At 37.0% G+C, this 23,439-nt stretch overlaps 1 protein-coding gene and 1 pseudogene across 4 annotated transcripts; both read right to left on the bottom strand.

The window, feature by feature from the left end:
- Positions 1 to 1,291: 1,291 nt before the first annotated feature.
- On the bottom strand, positions 1,292 to 8,320 carry LOC132613323 (DNA-(apurinic or apyrimidinic site) endonuclease, chloroplastic-like; annotated as a pseudogene).
- On the bottom strand, positions 5,897 to 11,886 carry LOC132615578 (pentatricopeptide repeat-containing protein At2g39620-like). 4 transcript variants are annotated; one of them, XM_060330191.1, is made up of 6 exons: positions 9,567 to 11,886; positions 8,730 to 9,475; positions 8,030 to 8,118; positions 6,563 to 6,643; positions 6,134 to 6,395; positions 5,897 to 6,032 (listed from the first exon to the last, which is right to left on the bottom strand). In XM_060330191.1, the coding sequence occupies exons 1-2, from the start codon at positions 11,110 to 11,112 to the stop codon at positions 9,447 to 9,449; spliced, it is 1,575 nt and encodes a 524-aa protein (XP_060186174.1). In that variant the 5' UTR covers positions 11,113 to 11,886; the 3' UTR covers positions 5,897 to 6,032; positions 6,134 to 6,395; positions 6,563 to 6,643; positions 8,030 to 8,118; positions 8,730 to 9,446. The 4 variants fall into 4 exon arrangements, with proteins under 4 accessions (XP_060186174.1, XP_060186172.1, XP_060186173.1 ...); XM_060330189.1 differs by having other exon boundaries at positions 6,134 to 6,389; positions 8,730 to 11,886; XM_060330188.1 differs by having other exon boundaries at positions 5,923 to 6,059; positions 8,730 to 11,886.
- Positions 11,887 to 23,439: the final 11,553 nt, after the last annotated feature.

The following is a 23,439-nucleotide window of genomic DNA, read 5'->3' as shown; positions in this document are numbered from 1 at the left end:
TTAATGACTGTTACTCGGTAATTACTTATTGTTTCCCTTTATGAGTTGTAATTGGTGTTCTAAGTGGTTATAAATATATTAGTGTTGTGTTGGATAATTCGGGTTTGTTCCAATGAACTTGGAGGTGCAAACTCAAAACGAAAATCAAAACCAAACCAAACTGCAACAATATGCAACTCAGGAAATGAATCCGAGAAAGAAAAAAAAACATAAACAAAATTACGAAATGCAAATCCATGAACCATAAACGAATTAAAAAAAAAAAACAGAAAAAACAATTCAAATTGAGGAAACGGCAGATAAGAGGATAAATAATATGCATTCTCTTGCTATAAATCAAGCTCATAACTCAAAACTATATACAATATCCACAGGAAATATACTTGAATTAGTTGCGTGACTTTGTAGCTGAAATAGCAAGAGTGACCGTGAAATAACAATAATTGAGTTACTTTGTAGGTAAAATGTATAAAGCTGAGTGGCTTTTCTGTTACGAAACAAAATTGAGTGACTTTCTTAGATAATAAACATTAGTTAAGCGACTTTTATATTACAAAATAAAGTTGAATGACTTTCTGAAATAAAATCTGTTAATTGAGTGTCCGACTCATAAATTAGCTCTATACATATATGATATCAATAGATTGGTTAAATAATTACCAGAAATTAGAGAATTTTGATGGGGAGTTTGGTAAGGGAATTAGTAGCAAGCAAGTTGTGGGTTGCGATACCCCAATTTTACTTTAAAATTAAACTTGGTAAATACTTAACCGTACTTGTTGTTTACACCAAATCAATTCAGTTACTATGGTTAGTGAATATATATATATATATATATATATATATATATATATATATATATATATATATATATTAATTAATCATGATTAAGCCAAGTTGTATATACACAAACACGTCATACATCATTGGATTGGTGTAAATACGTGTAAGCTTTTATCGAGTGAAAGAAGGGACTTGGAGAGATAATATTTGATCGTAGGTTCTTAACCAATTACATTTTATGGGTAAGATATGCAATTGAGTTTTGAGTGACTTCATCGTAAAAGTAATTTATAAAAACAAATAAAAAAAATTATATTGAGAAACTTCTTTTTCTACCTTTAAATTAGAAATTTTGATTTGAGACTTAAAAATAGAATCCGCTTTGATAGTGAGCAATAAAATCCTCCGCAATGAGCCTTCTACGAACATGAATTTAGATTAATCGGAAATAGGGAGCACTTACCACACGCTAGGCAAAATAAGGAGCACTGAAACACCCATAGTAGGCTTATTACGATGCGAATTCGAATTAATCGGGTCAGTAAGTTCAGAACATGAGAGATAGTTAAACAAAAAACAATAGTTGGGCAGTATTATGACATTCAATATGCTCATTCCAAATTTTTACTCAGTGCCCACTCCAGCTCTCCCTAGAAATGTGACACCGTTTGCTTCCTTTGTGAATCAACAAAGCATTAAAATAGCAGAACAAATAAGGATATTCTGTATGCCATTTTAAAAATCAGGATCACTAATTATATGTCAAAAATCTTTGAGAGCCAAATATCTACTCCATGTAGCTTCTTCAAAACATTATCGTCGTGTTTTCTTGTTACAACCCCATCTCAGGAAAAACATCAAGATGTTGGAATCAGCAAAAAAAGATGGTTGGAACTTGTAACCTAAAGCTTCAGGACAAGGCCAATGGGGCTGTGATCACTGCCATCAACATCTGGCAGAAGTATAAGTCGTGCACCTTGTCAGCAATGCATTCCGAGACAAGGAAGTAGTTGAGCCGCCATCCTGCCATTTTATACCCCAAGTGGGAAAAATATCATAAGAGAGAGATCACAGCGTATAAATTCTATGCCAAACTATCTGAAAAAACTTCCGTAAAATAGCAAATGACATTGGACAAAGAATGTGATGTTGGAATTATCTTATGAAGTAACAAATATGATAGTCCACGAGAGATTGAAGGGATAAGATGTTGGACGATTAGCATAAACAGGTCAATATGTAAAGAGTTCACACTCAAAAGTTGAACTTTTATAATCACCGCTGTCTAAAGGGCAATGTTGTCATTTCACTAGACAGTAAAATACAAAATGAAACACGCGAAAATATCTAATTTTAGGGGCTATGGAGAAGAAGAGTACATCAAGAAGCACAAACTGAGGCATGTTTCAGGTTTTCTTAATTTGTCATAATAAGAACAGCCCAAGGAAGCAGAGGACAAGTTAACAGCATCATAATAGAATAAATGTTTAAATACCTTTATTAGTTTTGCATCCACCATGGCGGTAACAGCAGTAAGTATAACCAACGACACCAGGATGCTGCTTCCTGAATGTATCTACAAACCCCTTGTCTAGGAAGTTCGTTTCAAAGGACTGTCTTTCATCTTCAGTAAAGCCTGCACTTCTTTTATTTCCCTAAGCAAATGAAGGGAAAAAAAAAATAGAAACGATGAATCAGAATGATATCAAAACTAAAATGCACCTCAGTAAGCTAAAAACTAACAACTGAAGACAATGCTAAAATCAACAAGGAAACAGCAATCCTTAAGTTATGAAATCAAATCATTCTGTTAGCAATGATAATTTCCAATACTTAATTTGTATTCTTTAACCAGTGAAATAACACTTCCAATAGATGAAGGGAGCAAACAAGTTCCCGTGGTGCTAGGTCAGTAGGCTTTGCAAAATTGATACTCCCTCAAAAAGTTAGAAACTTAATTTTAGTATCGTTTCAATCTGCTCTAATGCTCGCTTACTCGTAGCTTTATTTTGTTCTCTTGGGGTCAATACTGATGCTACTTTGTATCTTCTATTACAACTATATATATAGAGTCACTTAGCGCCATCTATCATTCACATAAGCATATACTGCTTCTGCATCATTTACATGATAGAACGTGACAGTAAAATACTTACAGCAGGATTATAAATATCTATCTCCTCGTGGGCGCAATTTAGATCACCTATCAAAACAACAGGCTTCGACTTTTCTAGCTCCTGCAAAGCCACAGAAGAATAAAAATACAATGAAGATAAGACGTTAACAAACCAAAATAGTAATCTCCGGGACAGAATAAACAAGATACACCCAAAACAAATACGAAAGGAAAAAATCCACAATTTTTGACGACCATGAAAAATAGCAGCAAAATAAGAACAAATAGTGCTTGAAGACAAAAGTGGAAGTATCCCTGGCTGGATTCAATGAATGAAGGCTAAATGGCTTGATGATTTTGACTGATGAGATTCAAGATGCCTATCTGAAAATGAAAACTTGAAAAGAACGTAACCTCGAAAATTGAGGTACCTGTAGACAAATGATACATGGCGCATAAGATGTCAGTAAAGAAAATAACACTTACTTTCATCTGATTGCCAAGAGAAGGATCCCATTCTGTAATTCTGTACATCTGGTAAAGGGGTAAGAGGAAATGCATAACATAACAAATACAAAGAAGAGATATAAGACGTAGCGAACTACCAATCGTCGTTGTCCATCACCAGAATTTGGAACATATCTACACAGTAAATAGAAGTTATAAAATTCCACCGTGACAAGCCGTCCTTCAGTATCATGATAAGGTATACCGAGACCATATCTGATAGAAAGTGGTTTAATCTTTCAAAGAGGAAAACAAAAGGATAATACTAGTTAAATACCAAAGAAACGAAAACCAATTCAAGGAAAGAAAACCTCAATCTTCTTCCTTCTACTCTATAAGTAACAAATATTTCTCAGAGACTAAAGGCACCCAATGGAGGGCTTGACATAAAATCAGATATCGTAAGGGAAAAACAAGCTCAAATAAAGAAGATAAACTGCGCAGACCATTTAAAGATCTTCATGCACAAAGAAATACCCGCGGATGAAGAAAGCGTACATTTATTATGAGTCATGGCAGTAGCTAATTTTCACGGTACTTTCTTTCCTCCGACAAGGTCCATGTGGCACAATGAGTCGTTTACTCAACATCTCATCAACAATAGATTATAAGGTCCAAAATAAACTTTACTCGCTAATAAAAATACAGTCATCCCCTTCATTGTCCTTAGACAGAGAAAAGGAACACATTGCATTACTCTCTGACCGGATTGCTAAGTAAAACAAATGATTTACTGTTCAAGCAACGACGACAACAACTACACTCCTCCAAGCTAGTCCGAATCAGCTATTATAAATTGCTCGACTTAGACCAGTTTCATTTCAATACTCTAAAAGTAGAAGTTCTCCATATCTTCTATGAAGATACATATCTCTAAATAAATCAAAAAAATTCTCCTAGCAAACACTGGTCCTAATGTAACAAACTAACATGTCTAGACCTTAACCCAACTAGTTCCCCATATTTATGTGTGTGTATATATATAGCTTCCCTTGCATTTTCCTTTTGCTAAGTCTACATAGCTTCCAAGAGATAGTAGGTCTATGCAAACATTTTCTTCAATGTGATTTTAAGTCGACCCCTTTCCCCTCTAACTTCTTTAACTCAGGTTTTACACTTATGGACTGGTGTATTTGGAAGTCTATGTTCAGTGCATGCATGGTGGAGTAAGATAATTTGACCGGTGTATGAAAAAGAAAAACTGAATGAAAAATAAAATAAAAAAAGAAAATGGGAAGAAGACGGAAGGGCAAAGGATCATACCCTTGAGATGATTGCAGTAGCAGAATACCCAAGCTTAGAGACACTGCATGTCCAAATTCTCATAGCCGTGGAGACTTTCTTTGATCGCTTCAACGTCTTTTCCCTGCTTCAAAGAATCAGATGTGAAATTAGCCCAGACAGCACAAATATTTGTATGGAAGGGAAAAAATCTCTAGTTGTCACATAGGAATTTACGGAGTATTCATAAACCAACACTGATGACATAAACTCATTGATGGCCGTAAGCAGTTTAGTTCTAAACTATACTTGAAGGCAAGTTTCCATCTTTTTTCAAAGTATACCAATAACTAGAGTTTGTAGAACTTAGTTTAAAAACAAAATCATAAAATAAGACCTCCAGTTTCTGTTGCAGTCTCGACAATCTAGAATCTGAGAACTCAGTCCGCCTTAAGTTTGAAAAATTGTGTCAACTAGGAAGCAAATAACCTTAAGGAACTTATGATTACACACACACATACATTAATATGAGTGTGTGAGGATATACATGAATATGAGTTTGTGGGTGTGGTAGAAAAAGAAAAACAATTTCTTTCGCCGAGCAATTAAGAGGAAAAATGTAATGAGACATAACTGCCTTCCGGGTATTGACCATGCTGCTGTTACACGCAAGTTTTATTGTTGTTCGAAAGATGAAGACCATAATTTTGATAAGTGAAGTATCGTCTGCATCCCAAGTTGTTTACAAAGATCTCAATATGTTGTAAGGTTGATGAGTAAGATAAAGAGTTGTCATATCGCATGCAGAAATTTGAAGGACACACTCCAGAATGTCCAAACATCATAAGAAATTTACGTCTTGTCATATCGCATGCAGAAATTTGAAGGACACACTCCAGAATGTCCAAACATCATAAGAAATTTACGTCTCTACCATTTCCCTTCCTTTCATCCACTCCAATAATCTAAGAACCGAGAAAGATAGGGTACCAACTCCATGCCTGAAATTTTGAAATGTGTGTAACTTATGTAGATAACATCAATTTGATCTCTATAGGCAGAAAAGAGATAAAATGGGAGTTTGCCTGTAGCTTAGTCTCCTGTGGGCATAGTACATCAAAATCTTCTCTATCAGCAAGCAGCTGTATGCAAAGATTCTTTGACTTCAGTGGAGCCCTCAAACCATTGACATTCCAAGACAATAACTTAACATGTTTTGTATCCTTATAAAGAGGAGGTGACCTCATTGTTTTAGGATTGCATACAATCCACCCATCCTTGGGCTTCTTGTGAGCGAAAATAGTCCAGGTTCATCTTGATGAAAGATCAACGCCCTCAGAAACTCCAACATGTGCTGACGCAGTCGCCGCTGAAACTTTTCTCTTTCCTCGTACATTTTTCTTTCCTATAAAATTATTCATCATTTAATTCGCTGTCACAGAAAAGCCAAGATGTACAGTAAGTCAAGTGCGAAATAACCAGACAAAACGAAAAATACCAAATTACCTTTGATGTCATTAGATTCAATCGAAAGTTCTTCGGTAATTTCAGCTTTTTTGACAATAATGTCAACACAGGTATCCTTGGTGTGGCCTTTTTTCACTCGTTTTTTTCGTCTGCCTGACAACCTCTGATGCAACAACGTCGCTTTGGTCACGATTCTTACTTGACACTTTTCTAGACTTCTTTTTTGAAGTGTTATATGCTACTCCTACACTCTCCTCAGATGATACTTGATCCTCCTGTGCCACGGATCCATTGCCTGCATCTATAGCAGAAAGTTACAGGTTAAGAGTATCTCTCTGTTACATTTTGGATTTTTGAAAAGTCACAGAATAATACCATGACCACCTAGATAAATACCGTTCATCAGTTTCCAAATTAAAGAAATTATTTTATGGGCTTGGTTGCAATTAGAATGAACGAAAAGATTACCGTTAATTTTGCTGTCGAGGAAAGTCTTCAAAGAAGCAACAAGCTCTTGCTTAGTACCACTTGGAAGGAATCCCAAGACTCCTAAAAAGTAAAAACACAAAACTGGCAGTCATGTCACAGAATCAAAGCGAAAGCTGCTGCAACATTGAGCAAATTTTGTCCCTCCCACACAAATCATTTCTGAAGTTGAACATCACCAGAACAAAGGTTCTAGACCAACTAGTTCAAGTTCCAGATGAATCACTTAGTGCTATATGCTATAATGCTTACAGCCACTTGCTTAGTCCAAACCAGGGCCAGGACTCTTTTAGCTCTACTAAGGCAGCATATTTTTAATCACGAAGTTCGATAATTTTACTTATTCACTACTTTAAGGAAGAATTTTGTGGATCAATCTGGCAAGAACCTGGGTAAAGCTAGAGTTATTAATGCACAAAGGCAGTACATGTTATGGCTGTCAGGTAATCATTTTCACATATATAATTAACCTATATCTAATATGAGAAAATATGACAAGAAGCTATATAGAAAAATCTTCCATGTACACGTCCTGACAAGGACTAGAGGCGAATCTAGAATTTCTAATATATGATATCAATTAAGTGGGGATTGATCCTTGAACCTCAAGGTAAATAACTTGACTTTCAACCAAGTGCACCACTGAGCGTTTTGTAGCATGGGTTCCAAAAGGTAAAATTAGATATATTTTATAAATGGGTTCCAAAAGGTAATATTAGATATATTTTATAAATTATACACATAATATATCGAGTTTAATCGGGTAATCGGGTGACAATGGGTTCACGTGACCTTTTATTCACACCTAAATTCGCCCCTTGTCAGGACGGATGGCAACCAATCATCTTTGTTTGAAACAAAAGTCCAGCCAATGTTTTTTCCCCTCATTTTCTAAGTGACTAATCCAGGCACTTAATGGACCATAGGAAATTATTTGATCAAATCTCTTTTTTTTTTATTAGCGCCGGGTGTCCGAGTCTCTTTTGAGCCCCGACTAATCCCGGGGGTGCACAGGCCCTCGGCAAGGAGTTTCCCGCAAGTGCACCACGGGTAATTCAGGGTTTCCCCAGTCCGATGGCCCTCAGAAATTGTTTGCACCCAGCGGGTTTCGAACTTGAGACCTTGAAAGGGAGCACCCGAAGGCTCAAGTCAATTGCCACCAGGCCAACCCCTGAGGGTTATTTGATCAAATCTCTAAACCAAGTATAAATCAGGATTCCTTTCTTCGGAAACCAAGAAACTTAATTGCATTACTACAAACATGCAATGCAAAACCCATCTTTGTTTCCTCCATTCTCTACTCTTTTATTATTTACTAATAATAACCAAGAAATCCCCGAGGGCCAATGGTGTACGGCTCAAAACTAAGTGATAGCAAACAAACATGAATCATTTACAACATAATAGAGCATATGATGCCAAACAGTTAGCACTATAAAATAGTAGTACCTAAGTTTTACTCTGAGATGTGGAACTGTCATTTTCTCTACTGTTTCCATATCCTCCAAAAGAATCTCCCCACGCTTGCCACCATTTTCCTACATGTAATAATAACAATTCATTCAAACAAGAAAAGGAACATATATTTCCTACTGAACCATCCTCCAAATGCTAAAAAAAGACATTAATTGGTCAACAAGGAACAACCTTTGAAACACCCTTATCATCTGCAATACTCAATCTTTCATTTGATTTTGCAGTAGCTGATGAAGTTGAAAAGGGTCTTTTTTTAGACCCCATTATTGTCAAATTCAAAGAAACCAAAAATTGAAACTTGGGGTTTCCTAAAAATGACTCCAACACTGAGAAAAAGTACTTTTCATATTTAACTAAAGGTCTAAGTTTGAGCTCTAAAAATGAAAATCACCTCTGATAAGAAACGCTTTACCCTTAAAGTGAAACTTCAGAAAAAGAAAAGAAAAAAAAAAAACACTTATTGAAGCCACAAAAACACTTACTGAAGCCACAACCCAACCCAAAAGCCAAAAGCCACTCCCCTTGTAGACTCCCAACACAACTCAAGACTTGCTATTTACATGAAACTCCTATGTAGAAACACACGTAATTTACTTCAAATAGACTAAATATCAACTCATCTAAACACAACAAATACAAAGCAAAAGGAGAATGAGAGGAAGAAAGACTGTACATGAATTTGCAGAACCCAACAACATACAAATCGAGATGCTGTATACCCCACCGATGCAGATTTCGTCTTGCTCCTGGTCATTAGTAAACCACGTGTTGATCCCTTCCAACATTACAACACTAAAGTCCGACGAGATTAAATATTAGTTGTAGCTCTAGTTCCTACTTCAGGAAGAGATATAAGACCTGTTTCACCTTCTAAATTTTCATCTAAGAATATACTCCCATTGTCCCAATTCATGTGATGCACTTTCCTTTTGAATTTGTCCCAAAAAGAATGAAACATTTTGTATTAGAAACAAATTAACCTTCAACTTCCATTTCACATTTAGCCAGATGATTTAACGCTACACAAATAGATGTGACTTGTTTTAGACCCCAAGTTTCAAATGTCTTGTGGTTTCTTAACCTTCATGCCCAGTCAAACAAATCGCAATAAAATGGGTAGGAGGAAGTAATATTTTTGTGAAGCATGTTCTGTTTCCCGAAACTGAAGGGGCCTTATGATCAGTTATAGATCCAAGAATTTATATGTGGAGCTTGAAGCTGGCCATATTTTGCAGATATAGGAGATTCATCCTCGAAGATGTAAGTGGCTGCATAATCATGGAGATTTATTTTTTATTTTTTTATTATATATATATATTTTTTTGATAACCTGGTGTCCGAGCCAGCTTTGCGCCCATCTGGACTAATTCCTTGGGCCACTTGCTACCTCCTACCAGCACATGTACCAGGTAACTCTGTCTGCAGGCAAACAAGACACTAAGGAAGGATATAGAATCAAATTTGATGTCTCTCTTTTCCATTAGAGAGAAAACAGAAAGAGCACGATCACCTTCCCCATGCATAGAATATGCTGTAAGTAAAGCATTCCAAGAAACACCGTCAGTGTTCTTCATCTCCCCAAATATACGCTCCGAAAGGTCAAGTTGACCACATTTGGCATACATATCGATAAGACTGTTCCCTACAAGCTTATGGGACTGAAAACCATTCTTGATTACGTAGGCATGTATATTCATGCCCTCTCTCAAGTATGTTAAATGTGACACCGCAGGCAGGATGCTCACAATTGTGACCACATTGGGCTGAAATGATTCGAATTTCATGGAATGGAACGCGGAAAGGGCTTCCTTGGCGAGTCCATTATGCATATATCCTGCAATCATCGTGTTCCAGGACACCTCATCCTTAGAGAACTCAGTTTTTTTGAACATGAACTCAGCCAAAGATAATCTTCCACATTTGGCATACAGGTCAATTAGAGTGTTCTTCACATGACAGTCCGACTCAAACCCATATCTGATAATTTGACAATGAAGGCACATGCCCAAGTGTACATCACCCAGGGAGGCACAAGCTGGAAGCGCACCAACCATTGTCCCTGGGTCTGGGTATAATCCAGCTAACCTCAATTGGCAAAACATTTCTAATGCATTACAGCAGTCACCAACCTGGGCATACCCATTTATCAGAGCATTCCATGTCACTACCTCAGTTAATGGCATCTTATTGAACATATTAAGTGCAGAACTAAACAGGTTGCACTTAGCATACATGGAAACCAAGGCAGTTCCTATTGAAATATCAGAATCGATATTGGCTTTGATGGCATGACAATGGACACTCTTTCCTAATCTCACTGCCCTTAGCTCTGCACAGGCTGGGATTACGCTCACCAGAGTAACATTATTTGGCTGTGAATACTCATTCTGCATATCTCGAAACAGAGAGATCGCCTCTTGAGGATATCCTGATTGTGAGAAAGCAGCTATTGCTGCAGACCAAGCAACCAAATCTCTTCGCTTAATCCCCCAAAACAGATCTCTAGCTTTGTCCAATACTCCACACTTTGCATACATTGTCATTAATGAAGTAGCAATCATAACATCAGAATCAATCATTTCTTGAATTGCACATTCATGAATTTCAATCCCTCTCTCTAAATCACCCATTTCACCAGCCCCGAGCAATGCACTTACAGCTGATACTTTGCTCATTTTCAAGCCCGTCCTCTTCATGCAATCAAACAATTCCAAAACTTCACGAAAATTCCCATTATATGCATAACCTGCCATCATTGTACCCCATGAAACATCATCTTTTCCCCTTAACTCATTAAAAACTCGGTGAGCAACATCGGGATAATTACATTTTGAGTATGTATCAATCAAAGCATTATAAACAGAAACCGGAAACACTCTCCTATATACATAACCATGTATACACCTGCCTGCCCTCATATCCATTAATTTACAAACCCCAGGAAGCAAATTCAATAACGTCACCGAATTAGGACTAATTTGACAAACAAATTGCATTTTCTTGAAAAGGTCAACAGCCTTAACTAGGTCTACACTCTGTGCAACCCCAGAAATCATTGCATTCCAAGCTACAACATCCCTTTAGGCATTTTATCAAACACCTTCCTTGCACTATCCAAATACCAATAAACCCAGTCCCAATAAAGACATCATTTTCAAGATCTCTTTTCACTATCTCTTCATGAATCTTGACACCCTTTTCAAAATCATTCATTCCAGTACAAGCTTTAAAAACAAAAGTGAATGTATACTTATCCGGTTTAATAGACTTGTGTTCTAATATTGAATTGTACATATTTAAAGCTTCTTGATGCTGATTTGTTGTTACATATGCTCTGATCATTGAATTCCACAAAATAACAGGTGGGTTTGGCGGAGCCAGAATTTTCACTAAGAGTTGTCAAAATATAAAGAAGTAAATTCACGAGAAGTCAAGGAGTGTCAATATGTAGTATATATATATAAAAATAAAAAATTTATCTAGCTATACAGTGTAATTTTCTGACGAAGAGTGTCCCTCAACTATATATGGCTCCGCCACTGGTCACTGCCTCCTTCTTCAATTTCTGTCACAACACGCAATGAGAGAGAACTCTTGGGCAATGGTGAAATCTGAAATGAGCTCTTGATGATCATAGATGAGTTTGGGTGTAGATTAAGTTTTTTTTTTCTTAAATCTTTTTGGGAATATTATTTTTTTTTTGTTTATTAAATAGATTTATCCCCAAAAAAATCATCTTTCTTGTCCGGTGCTTAGGGAGAGAGAGGGTGGCGGTCTTCATTTTTTTCGCTGAACAAGATAGCAATGGTAGAAGGTTTGTTAAATGGAAAAGAAAGAAAAAGAATAAAGAAGAAGGAAATAAAAAGAATAAGACAAAACAGAAAAAATGTGATTTTTTTTTTGGGTGTCAAATCTTGATATTGCACATCTAGATACCTTAACTAGTTTCCATTTGTGTCGGTGGACAGTAGCGTACGCATGATTTTTTTATAAGCGGTGTCGACATTTAAAGAAATTGAACAAACACCAAATCGTTATAACATCATATTAATGGAAAAACTTATTCAAATCATATAAATAAAACACAACTCTTGTGTAATCTCCTCAACGAGTTTTCATAGTTTGACATGTAATTAAAACAGCCTCATTAAAAATAGTTGTTAGACCCCGGATTTTTTTGCACGTTAAAGTCGCATCATGAGTGAGTCGACGCAAGTTCAAAAGAAATTATGTTGAGGATAAAAGAGATTTATTTTATTAATAAAAATAGTTACAAGAGTCTATAAATAATATTAGTAAGTGGCGGAAGATTTGGAGGGTGAATGAATCAAAGAAGCATGAGTTTCGTCAAAAGTCGGCAAGTTGGGAATACGATAACTTGTACTTTTGGGTGAGATTAGGAGTGCTCCACATGCTAAGCAAGTAATGACATGAAGTATTTGAATTGTATAATGGTCTCTTGTTAAGTTTGGAAGTCAAACGAGTTGTAATACGAAAGTCGACAAAGGGCGTCGCAAGTTAAGTTTGTAAATTTCACTGAAATTTGGGTCAGATGTCTCGGAGCTTTTCTCTCAATCTACTTGGAGTTACGGGGTGATCCACCTACTAAATCGAAGGTCTATGAGTCTAGTTTCCATATCATTTTACCGTTCGTCGATACGACATCAGAATAGAGAGATATTCGCATTTCTGTCCAGGAACATAAACTGTCGCGGGAACAGTGCTCTAGGTCGGTGGCAGCTTATTCCTTTTTATATAAAAGACCCACAAATCAAATTGGAACCTCATTTCTCTTCAAAGAACAAACCCTAAACACTCCTTATACTCTCTCAAACATTTCTCCATCAATCATAAGCAAATCCAAAGGCTAATCAAGTAACTTTAAAGTAAGGAATCACGTGGTAATCGTAGAATCGTCGTTTCTTCGTTGTTTCCCTTTTCGGAAGAAATCTTCAACTTGAAGAAATCTCTGTTTTGGATTGATTCTGGTAATATAAGGTATGTTTTATCCTCTTAATCACCTCCTTATGATTCTCCAAGTATTTAATCTAAAAAATTTGGAGGAAATCCCATGTATATGAACCATATGAACTAGTATGGATGAAACTGATTGGTTGAGCTGATTTATGTGGTTTAAATGTATTTTCTTGGAGCTCTGAAGGTATGGATGGATTGATAAGTAAGAGTATGAGTAAAGGAGAAGAAAAATGGTAGTCTTGAATGAAGAAATTGAACTACAAATGACCCTACGAACTTACGCCCGCAAGTTGTTCGACGAAATGTCTCATTGAGTATTTCCATAAGCTATGAACTTGGAATTGATCCCATATTGGTCGTATGATGTAGCTAATCGTTCGTAAGGCATTCGAGGACTCGGGAAACATATATAACTCCATCGGCGAGGTATGTAGGGATTTCTCTTCTCTTTTGTGGCATGACTAGAACTCGACGAACGTTTCATTGATACATTCATTTCGTGAAGACATAAGTCGATCATATTCTTTTACTTGAGCAGCCCACTACTTCATACATGACTTATATTAAAGTGTTGTCCATATTTCCATGTTTCTTTGGTTATCGATTGAAACGTTTTCGTAAAACTTGAGTCGGGCGTATCCCGAATTGGTTAAGCTTACCTCTTCTCCGAAATAGCTTGTATTAAAGTGCATTCCCGCATCCTTATCTTTCTTGTCCATCACTTAAAGATGACGGACCTTCCATAGATATAAGTTTCCACTAAACACGAGATGAATACGCTTCCTTGTGATGGACTAATCTTTATTTCATATATGATTGCATCAAACGCCTTTCATGCTTAGATATATCTTTTGGCCACCGAATTGGAATGTTCCGCTAAACTTGGATTGATCATATACCATCCGAATGAGTTGAACTCTATTTCATGTGTAACTCATACCAAGTATCTTACATGTTCTCCATGTGGTTGTCTCTTGAATTAAAAGGTAAAGAACGTAGAGACAATAACAATAGTCGGAGGCTAATGACGATAGGTCACTCCGACTCTTTTTATTATGCTCTTCTGAGGTCAGTCTTGCATTGCACTTATATATATATATGTATTTATTTTCATTACCGAGCCGCGCTATAGTCGGCCGGGTAGGCACTTATATGTGCACCTAGACATGTTTCTTTCTTTACCGAGCCGTGTTGTAGGCGGCCGGGTAGGCACGTAGCTATGCACCTAGATGTATTTCTTTCTTTACCGAGCCGTGTTGTAGGCGGCCGGGTAGGCACGTAGCTGTGCATTGCCACTGATCAGTTGGGCAGAGACGATATTATGATGATGAGCTCACCCCACAGAGGGATTTATTATTGTTATATGATATGATATATGCCTCCACAGTGGGGAATGATTTTACGGGCATGCATTTTCATTTATGTCATGATTATCGTCGCCCTCAGTGACCTCGTTCAAAGTTTCAGGTTGTCTCTACATCTTTTCCCAAGTTATCTGTATCTCTTATGCTTATGTTATGTTTATTCTTACTGCCTTACATACTCGGTACATCTTTCGTACTGACGCATTTTGTACGTTGTGATCATGCCCACAGGTACGATAGACGGATTGTTGTACCTTTCTCAGTAGGATACCAAAGTTCAGCAGGGATGTTCGCACTCCATTCTCCGGAGTTGCTAGTCAGAGTCATTAAATAGGATGCATGTATATATATATATATATATATATATATATATATATACACAGAGCCACTGTCCCGACCAGTTGATGTATATTATTGCTCTTAGAGGCTTACAGACTATCAGTCAGTGTACAGGTATTGTGTTTGGCCTTGCCGGCCTTCTGACTAGTTGTCTTTCTTGGTTGTGGCCTTGTCGGCCCTAGTTATGCACATATGTGTTGTTGGGCCTTTTCTGCTTGCAGGTTGTCATGATATACATCTTAAAATTGTTATTCAGCGGCCTTGTCGGCTTATGATTCACGTTACAGAGTTTAGATATCACAGTTGGTTCGCTCGGCCCTTCGGGTGCCGGGTGCTGGCCACACCCCCCCAAGATTGGGGTGTGACAAACTTGGTATCAGAGCAGGTCTGTCCTAGGGATGTCTGTAAGCCGTGTCTAGTAGAGTCTTGATTATGAATGTGTAGCGCGCCATATTTATAATCAGGAGGCTAGAGGGCATTTAGGTTGTTACCTTTCTTGAAATCTAGATCGTGCGGTTAGAGCAGAATCATAAGTATTTAAACTTTTATTTCTCACCTTGATTTCCTTTTCAGTAATGCTAATCTTAAAGAAAAGTACGGTTAAGAGAAACTGAATAGGGACGCCGAAAAAAGGTATTAGTCGCTTTCCATCTTTTAAAGTGAATCCAAGAGCTTCGGAAGTTACTTTGTAGTGAAGTAAAGAGGTAAGGAGTTGAATGAAGACAGTCAAGGTATGATCTTTTGTCTATGATTTTTGATGAGCTAGTATGAGTATCTAAGGCATGTCCCCGGTAATAACTTACGAGGCGACGATAAGAATTTTTAAACCCAATTGTTGAAGTTGATTGTATTGTATTTGGGCTGCCTTGACTTGTCGAGATTTGAAAATTCGTATCCAACTGTTGATGAGATTACACAATATTTTGAGATGTATATAGTTAATACAAGTTGTAAGTTGAAGGAATAGATGATGGAGTTGCGTTATAAATGGGTATTATATGACAACTTGATAGGTTGAGCTTACTTTTGTTGTACAGAGTAGTAAGAAATATTGTTTGGTTGTGATTTGGTATTGTGGAAGATGTTCCAAAGTAAGATCTCCTTTCCTCTTTATGTGTGTCATTCGATGATGTCATAAATCTATGATAGGAGAAACGAATACATAGTGTACTTGAACTGATAGTTGTATCGTGTGTATATGTGAAGCGAGTTTTGTTATATTGAGTGGTTGGAAATGTGACATATATTTATTCATGCGTGAGTTGACGGTGTAAAATAAATTCTAAAAAGGAGTTAGAAGGGGTTAATTCTGTAAAACTATGTTAAAGCAGGCTCACCGTTCGTCGGCTAGTTGATAGACTTTTATGTTAAGAATAGTATTGCTTCTCTGTTGTGGATTTGAATTATAAGGAATTACCCAGGGATGGAGGATATTATGGTAACAATAAGTGAAGGAAGAATGAGAGAGAATGGCCAACGACTCGATGAATGTGAGTGAAAGAGGAGCGACGCAGAATAAAGTCAATGACTCTATGAATATAAGTTAATGCTATTACCATAACAAGAATCTATAAGTCGGAATAGTTAAATTGTTTTGGGAAATTTAGGTTCGTAGGAACCTCGGAAGCAAGTTTCGACGGAAGTTCCGCATCTAAGCACTGGCCGACACAACCTCCGGCCACCAAGACACCACCTGCGAGACGCAAGCAGAACCTGCGGAGCCGCAGGTGGCGTCGCAGACCTTGACAAGGACTAAAGGTCGGTGTTTTAATTTGGGGGCTTGTATGACGATCACTTAAGTTATACTTGGAGACCTGTGCTAATGCGCGTGTGAAATTTGTAGATGATGCTGTCAATAGGAGTGGTGAGGAAAAGAAACAGGACTGGCAGGAGGAGATGTTATAACAAAAATCATCGATTAATAGGAATACGAAGGAGACCATGACATGAAGGGATTATAAAATAGAGGAAATGGGTGATGATAGGGTGTTTGAACAAGATTCCTGAAGTAAATAAAGGATTAAGGTTAATAGAAAGGTAGAAAGGGAACGGGATAGAGTATGATAAAATATAACGACAAGAAGCTGGGCAAAAAGGATGACAATGGTAAGAATCGAAATAACAAGGTGGCGAGCTACATAATCCTAATCGGCGGACTTGGAATCCTGATGGGATGAGGTTAGAAAACAAAATGCCTCTGGAAGAAATGTGAGCTTTATGGAAGAAAAATCAACATTTAAAAGGTATCTTGAGAAGAAATTGAAGCATGAAAGATTCTGTAAAACGAATAAGACATTGATAGCTTATAATACATTGATAGCTTATAAACTATGTAGATGTGAGAGCGAATAGCAACAAAGGAATAAGAAAAAACGTGACTCATCCAAGACAATGTCTTGCATGAAAGGTTGAAATAAAGGAGTGTTTTGATAAGAAGGGATAAATGCAAAAAGGGAAATGAAAAGTATCGCAAAATGAATAATAGTCACCAACGGGTACGAGAGAAAATATATCGGTATATCTATGAATATAGGGAGTTCTCGCAATAAGAGGTTGACTGCGAAGGATAATTAACTGAGGACGAAATGTTAAAAGACATGGATGTTATCTCTACACGAAAGGGTAAAGCAAGAATTTCTTCGATACGAGGGATATGGTGAAGGAAAATAAGTTGACACACAAGGAAATTTTTTGAAAGAATAAGACGATAGGAACAAAAGTTGTAATAAAGTAAAGTCTTTGGAAAATATTGAAGGGGGGAAACTATGAAAGGAAGTCTAATGTACCTGGTAATTAGGAGATGTCAGGGAAAGTATACTTGAATGAAAGAAGGGACAGTCATCGAAAAGAAGACTAATATAGAGAGAGTAACGATAATTTCAAGCAAGTTCAAGTACGAGAAAGGAAATAGAAATTTCAAACAAAGACCAAATAACTAAGACAAATAAAAGCATATTTAGAAGAGACAGTTGTATTTAAGATACAGAGCACTGGGGAAGTGGAGGCCTGAACACAATGTAACCATTGTAAGTAGATTCGTTATACAAGCTAAGGATGTCAGTGCAATTAAGTCCCAAAGGAAAAGATAAGTAACGTTGATAATAATAAGATGATACGGACCGGACCAAAGGGATTAGTAGATGAAAGGAACTAGAAGTGAAAATGGATATGACAACAAGATATGAAGAGTACCGACAAGGATTGAACCATTGGCCCGTTATGTGCTGAGGCTAGGGATGAAATATGCCACTTAACTGTGCAACCAATCCAAGAAATAAGCCCGACAAGTTGTTAGAAAAAAAAACCATTACACTCGGTTTGGGTTGGAGTGTGTAAACTATAATACCGTGTGTTATTTCAGGATTAGGCAACGTCCCTCGCGTGTTTAATTCCCTTGAAAAACAGTGAGTGGAACTAGTTTTGGTCTATTCAAACTACGCTCATGGTTGAAAGATTTTTGCCAAATTTAATAGAAATAAAATGACCCAATCTCGTAGGATTCCAGTCTTTATCTTACCAGACTAAGATGCACAATTCTAGAGGCTCTTCCAAGAAGATATATGTGCTCATACTAAACTTACAAGTAACATAGGTGGTTTGAGTTCATTCGTAGTAAACGCCACCATCCGAGTATGTAACTCTTGGCAAGAAGATGGAGTTATGATTTGGTACATCAAATAGTAATAAGTAATGAAAAAGGGTGAAGGACTAGACATCCCTGTCTCCTTTAGACATCTTAGCGATATTGACAAGTTTCTCAAAGGAAGTCTATTCGGGTAATCGACATCTCAACTTTGGAATTTCACTGGAATCACCACCACTGAAAGGCCTATTGAGACTCGCCGAGAAAGGTAGACTTATCTGGCGGTGGGACCGGCTAAGTAGTCGATAAGTTTGGTGTGCGTAAGAAATTTAAAGTAGTTTATCCGGTGTTCTGCACATCTAAATATCATAAGTACCCCATCACTACCCCTGATCTTCAAAATCATCATTTACAAGCTACAAAGTTGAAAGAAAGAAAATAAATATGTTGCTAATAGGATAATGTGGAGGAACCGACATAAGAAGACAAGGAAAGATGTGAAGGTTGGATAAACCCCATTTGTTTCAGACCTCATATTTATGCCGACACTCGTGTGATAAGATACCTCCTTTCCAGTTATATCTATTGAATTTTTATATATCTTGTTAGATTTTATTGTTGAGCCAGATCTGGTCAGTATGTTGCAGACTTTAGCAAAGGACAGTTGAGGTAAGTTATGGCTAACCTATTATGATTTTTGTATAAATAGATGGTCGTGAGGGCCCAAATTGATATCGTTATGCTGTTGTGTGGCTTTGGACATTTGTTTGGGCTGTTTGAAAGGTTTTGGATAGTCTTAATTACAACTCTGCTGAAATTTTTGGAAATCCCGAGAGTTAGAATATCCCTCAACATTCAAGGACGAATGTTCTTAAGGGGGGAAGGATGTTACACCCCAAATTTTTTTGCACGTTAAAGTCGCATCATGAGTTAGTCGACGCAAGTTCAAAAGAAATTATGTTGAGGATAAAAGGGATTTATTTTATTAATATAAATGGTTACAAGAGTCTATAAATAATATTATTAAGTGGCGGAAGATTTGGAGGGTGAATGAATCAAAGAAGCATGAGTTTCGTCAAAAGTCGGCAAGTTGGGAATACGATAACTTGTCCACATGCTAAGCAAGTAATGACATGAAGTATTTGAATTGTATAATGGTCTCTTGTTAAGTTTGGAAGTCAAACGAGTTGTAATACGAAAGTGGACAAAGGGCGTCGCAAGTTAAGTTTGTAAATTTCACTGAAATTTGGGTCAGATGTCTCGGATCTTTTCTCTCAATATACTTGGAGTTATGGGGTGATCCACCTACTAAATCGAAGGTCTATGAGTCTAGTTTCCATATCGTTTTACCGTTCGTCGATACGACATCGGAATAGAGAGATATTCGCATTTCTGTCCAGGAACATAAACTGTCGCGGGAACAGTGCTCTAGGTCGGTGGCAGCTTATTCCTTTTTATATAAAAGACCCACAAATCAAATTGGAACCTCATTTCTCTTCAAAGAACAAACCCTAAACACTCCCTATACTCTCTCAAACATTTATCCATCAATCATAAGCAAATCCAAAGGCTAATCAAGTAACTTTAAAGTAAGGAATCACGTGGTAATCGTAGAATCGTCGTTTCTTCGTTGTTTCCCTTTTCGGAAGAAATCTTCAACTTGAAGAAATCTCTGTTTTGGATTGATTCTGGTAATATAAGGTATGTTTTATCCTCTTAATCACCTCCTTATGATTCTCCAAGTATTTAATCTAAGAAATTTGGAGGAAATCCCATGTATATGAACCATATGAACTAGTATGGATGAAACTGATTGGTTGAGCTGATTTATGTGGTTTAAATGTATTTTCTTGGAGCTATGAAGGTATGGATGGATTGATAAGTAAGAGTATGATTAAAGGAGAAGAAAAATGGTAGTCTTGAATGAAGAAATTGAACTACAAATGACCCTACGAACTTACGCTCGCAAGTTGTTCGACGAAATGTCTCATTGAGTATTTCCATAAGCTATGAACTTGGAATTGATCCCATATTGGTCGTATGATGTAGCTAATCGTTCGTAAGGCATTCGAGGACTCGGGAAACATATATAACTCCATCGGCGAGGTATGTAGGGATTTCTCTTCTCTTTTGTGGCATGACTAGAACTCGACGAACGTTTCATTGATACATTCATTTCGTGAAGACATAAGTCGATCATATTCTTTTACTTGAGCAGCCCACTACTTCATACATGACTTATATTAAAGTTTTGTCCATATTTCCATGTTTCTTTGGTTATCGATTGAAACGTTTTCGTAAAACTTGAGTCGGGCGTATCCCGAATTGGTTAAGCTTACCTCTTCTCCGAAATAGCTTGTATTAAAGTGCATTCCCGCATCCTTATCTTTCTTGTCCATCACTTAAAGATGACGGACCTTCCATAGATATAAGTTTCCACTAAACACGAGATGAATACGCTTCCTTGTGATGGACTAATCTTTATTTCATATATGATTGCATCAAACGCCTTTCATGCTTAGATATCTCTTTTGGCCACCGAATTGGAATGTTCCGCTAAACTTGGATTGATCATATACCATCCGAATAAGTTGAACTCTATTTCATGTGTAACTCATACCAAGTATCTTACATGTTCTGCATGTGGTTGTCTCTTGAATTAAAAGGTAAAGAACGTAGAGACAATAACGATAGTCGGAGGCTAACGACGATAGGTCACTCTGACTCTTTTTATTATGCTCTTCTGAGGTCAGTCTTGCATTGCACTTATATATATATATTTATGTATTTATTTTCATTACCGAGTCGCGCTATAGTCGGCCGGGTAGGCACTTATATGTGCACCTAGACATGTTTCTTTCTTTACCGAGCCGTGTTGTAGGCGGCCGGGTAGGCACGTAGCTATGCACCTAGATGTATTTCTTTCTTTACCGAGCCGTGTTGTAGGCGGCCGGGTAGGCACGTAGCTGTGCATTGCCACTGATCAGTTGGGCAGAGACGATATTATGATGATGAGCTCACCCCACAGAGGGATTTATTATTGTTATATGATATGATATATGCCTCCACAGTGGGGAATGATTTTACGGGCATGCATTTTCATTTATGTCATGATTATCGTCGCCCTCAGTGGCCTCGTTCAGAGTTTCAGGTTGTCTCTACATCTTTTCCCAAGTTATCTGTATCTCTTATGCTTATGTTATGTTTATGCTTACTGCCGTACATACTCGGTACATCTTTCGTACTGACGCATTTTGTATGCTGTGATCATGCCCACAGGTACGATAGACGGATTGTTGTACCTTTCTCAGTAGGATACCAAAGTTCAGCAGGGATGTTCACACTCCATTCTCCGGAGTTGCTAGTCAGAGTCATTAAATAGGATGCATATATATATATATATATATATATTCACTAGTTATTAATTATTGAGAAGATTTAACCGTTTATATACCTATTCAAATAAAGTTTGTTTTTATGTAAAGAATGTAGACTTAATTATCGAACCAAATATACTAAAATATACCTAATTATCAAGGAAATCAACAATTTATACATACACAAAGAATGTTTGTTTTTCACAATACCTGTAAAGAGTGTATACACCTAATTATCGAGCGAAAAATACACTTAATTATCAATGAAATTTAACAGTAGTTTATATAATATTTTTACAATACTTGTAAAGAGTGAATACATCTAATTATCGGGGAGAAAAAAATACACTTAATTATCAAAAAGAATTAACAGTTTACTATATATATAAAAGAAAGTTTGTATTTACAGTACTAGTAAAGAGTGAATACACTTAATCATCGACGAAATTCACGCTTATATATACAAGAAAATTTATGTTAAAGTGAACACAACAATGAGCAAATTGTAGAAAGATATTTCATTTACATTCGACTTCTACGACTTCATGAATTTCTTTCCTCCGCATTTGGTGCTCAATATATATTTTAAAACATCTTTCTAATTTTTTATTTTATCTTGTTTAGCTGGAGTATATTTGAGAATTTGATATGTCATCATCAAGTAGCTCTTATTCCGATCCTTAACAATCCACACCATGCAAAAGGACTTTTAAGTAGACTTATTACAAAAATGCAACCACTGTTACTTCAGAGGTTGGAAGAAAATATGACAATTAAAAATGTAACAATCGCTACAAAGAACACACGAATTTCATCTTCAATATATCGATAAATAGTATCTAATAATATTTTTTTGGCCTCATTTGTTTTCATTAAGGTTAAGACGTTTGAATCTGAATGCACATCTGAATGATTAAGATGTTATCTCTAAATCTGAACAATGAATGATTAAAATTGTTTGTTTTCCAACATCTGAATGTGCATAATATATTTATTTAAACATAATAAATATACAATTCAAATAAAAAATAAGTAAATATAAAAAAAATGAAATATAAATCTAATAAAATAAAAAATTTAATTGATAAAAAAATGAAATATTTATGTTCGGTATTGATGTAGATATGCTTTTGTAGTGGTGGTAATGGGGTGGTGAGTGGAGGGTGAGGGGTAGTGGGATGAGGGGTGAGGGTGAAGAGTTGCGTGGGTAGGGGGTATGTGGGTGGATAGGAGTTGGGAGGAGGAGGGTGGTAGTGTTGTGATGGAAGAACTGGTTAGTAGTGGTGGGGTGGAGGGGTGAGGGTTGGAAGGGTGGGGGTGGTGGTGATTGTGATGGCAGGTAGTTGGTTAGTGGTGGTGGTGGGTGGGTTGGGGGTGGGGTGGTGGTGGTGATTATGATGGCAGGGAGGTTATTAGTGGTGGTGGGGTTGGGGGGTGAGGTGGTGGTGGTGATTGTGATGGAAGAGAGGTGGTTAATGGGGTGGGTGGGGGATGGGGGTGAGGGTGGCATGGGTGGTGGTAGGAGAGTGGGTGGCGCGGGGGTGGGGTGTGGGTGCATGGGGGTTGCGAGGGGTGGGGGAGGGACTGAAGTTGTCCATATAAAAATAGCTCTTAATGGAATTAAGACTTTATTCAAGATCTTAATGATTAAGCCCTATTCAGATCAAATAAGTGCTTAGATCTTAATCTAAACAAATGCACTTAATAGCTTAAGGTATGAACCATTCAGATTCAGACCTACAT

The sequence above is a fragment of the Lycium barbarum genome, chromosome 10 (assembly GCF_019175385.1).
Source record: "Lycium barbarum isolate Lr01 chromosome 10, ASM1917538v2, whole genome shotgun sequence".
Taxonomy (NCBI): Eukaryota; Viridiplantae; Streptophyta; class Magnoliopsida; order Solanales; family Solanaceae; genus Lycium; species Lycium barbarum.
Note: the sequence above shows the minus strand (reverse complement) of the source record. Positions and strands in the feature narration are given on the sequence as shown.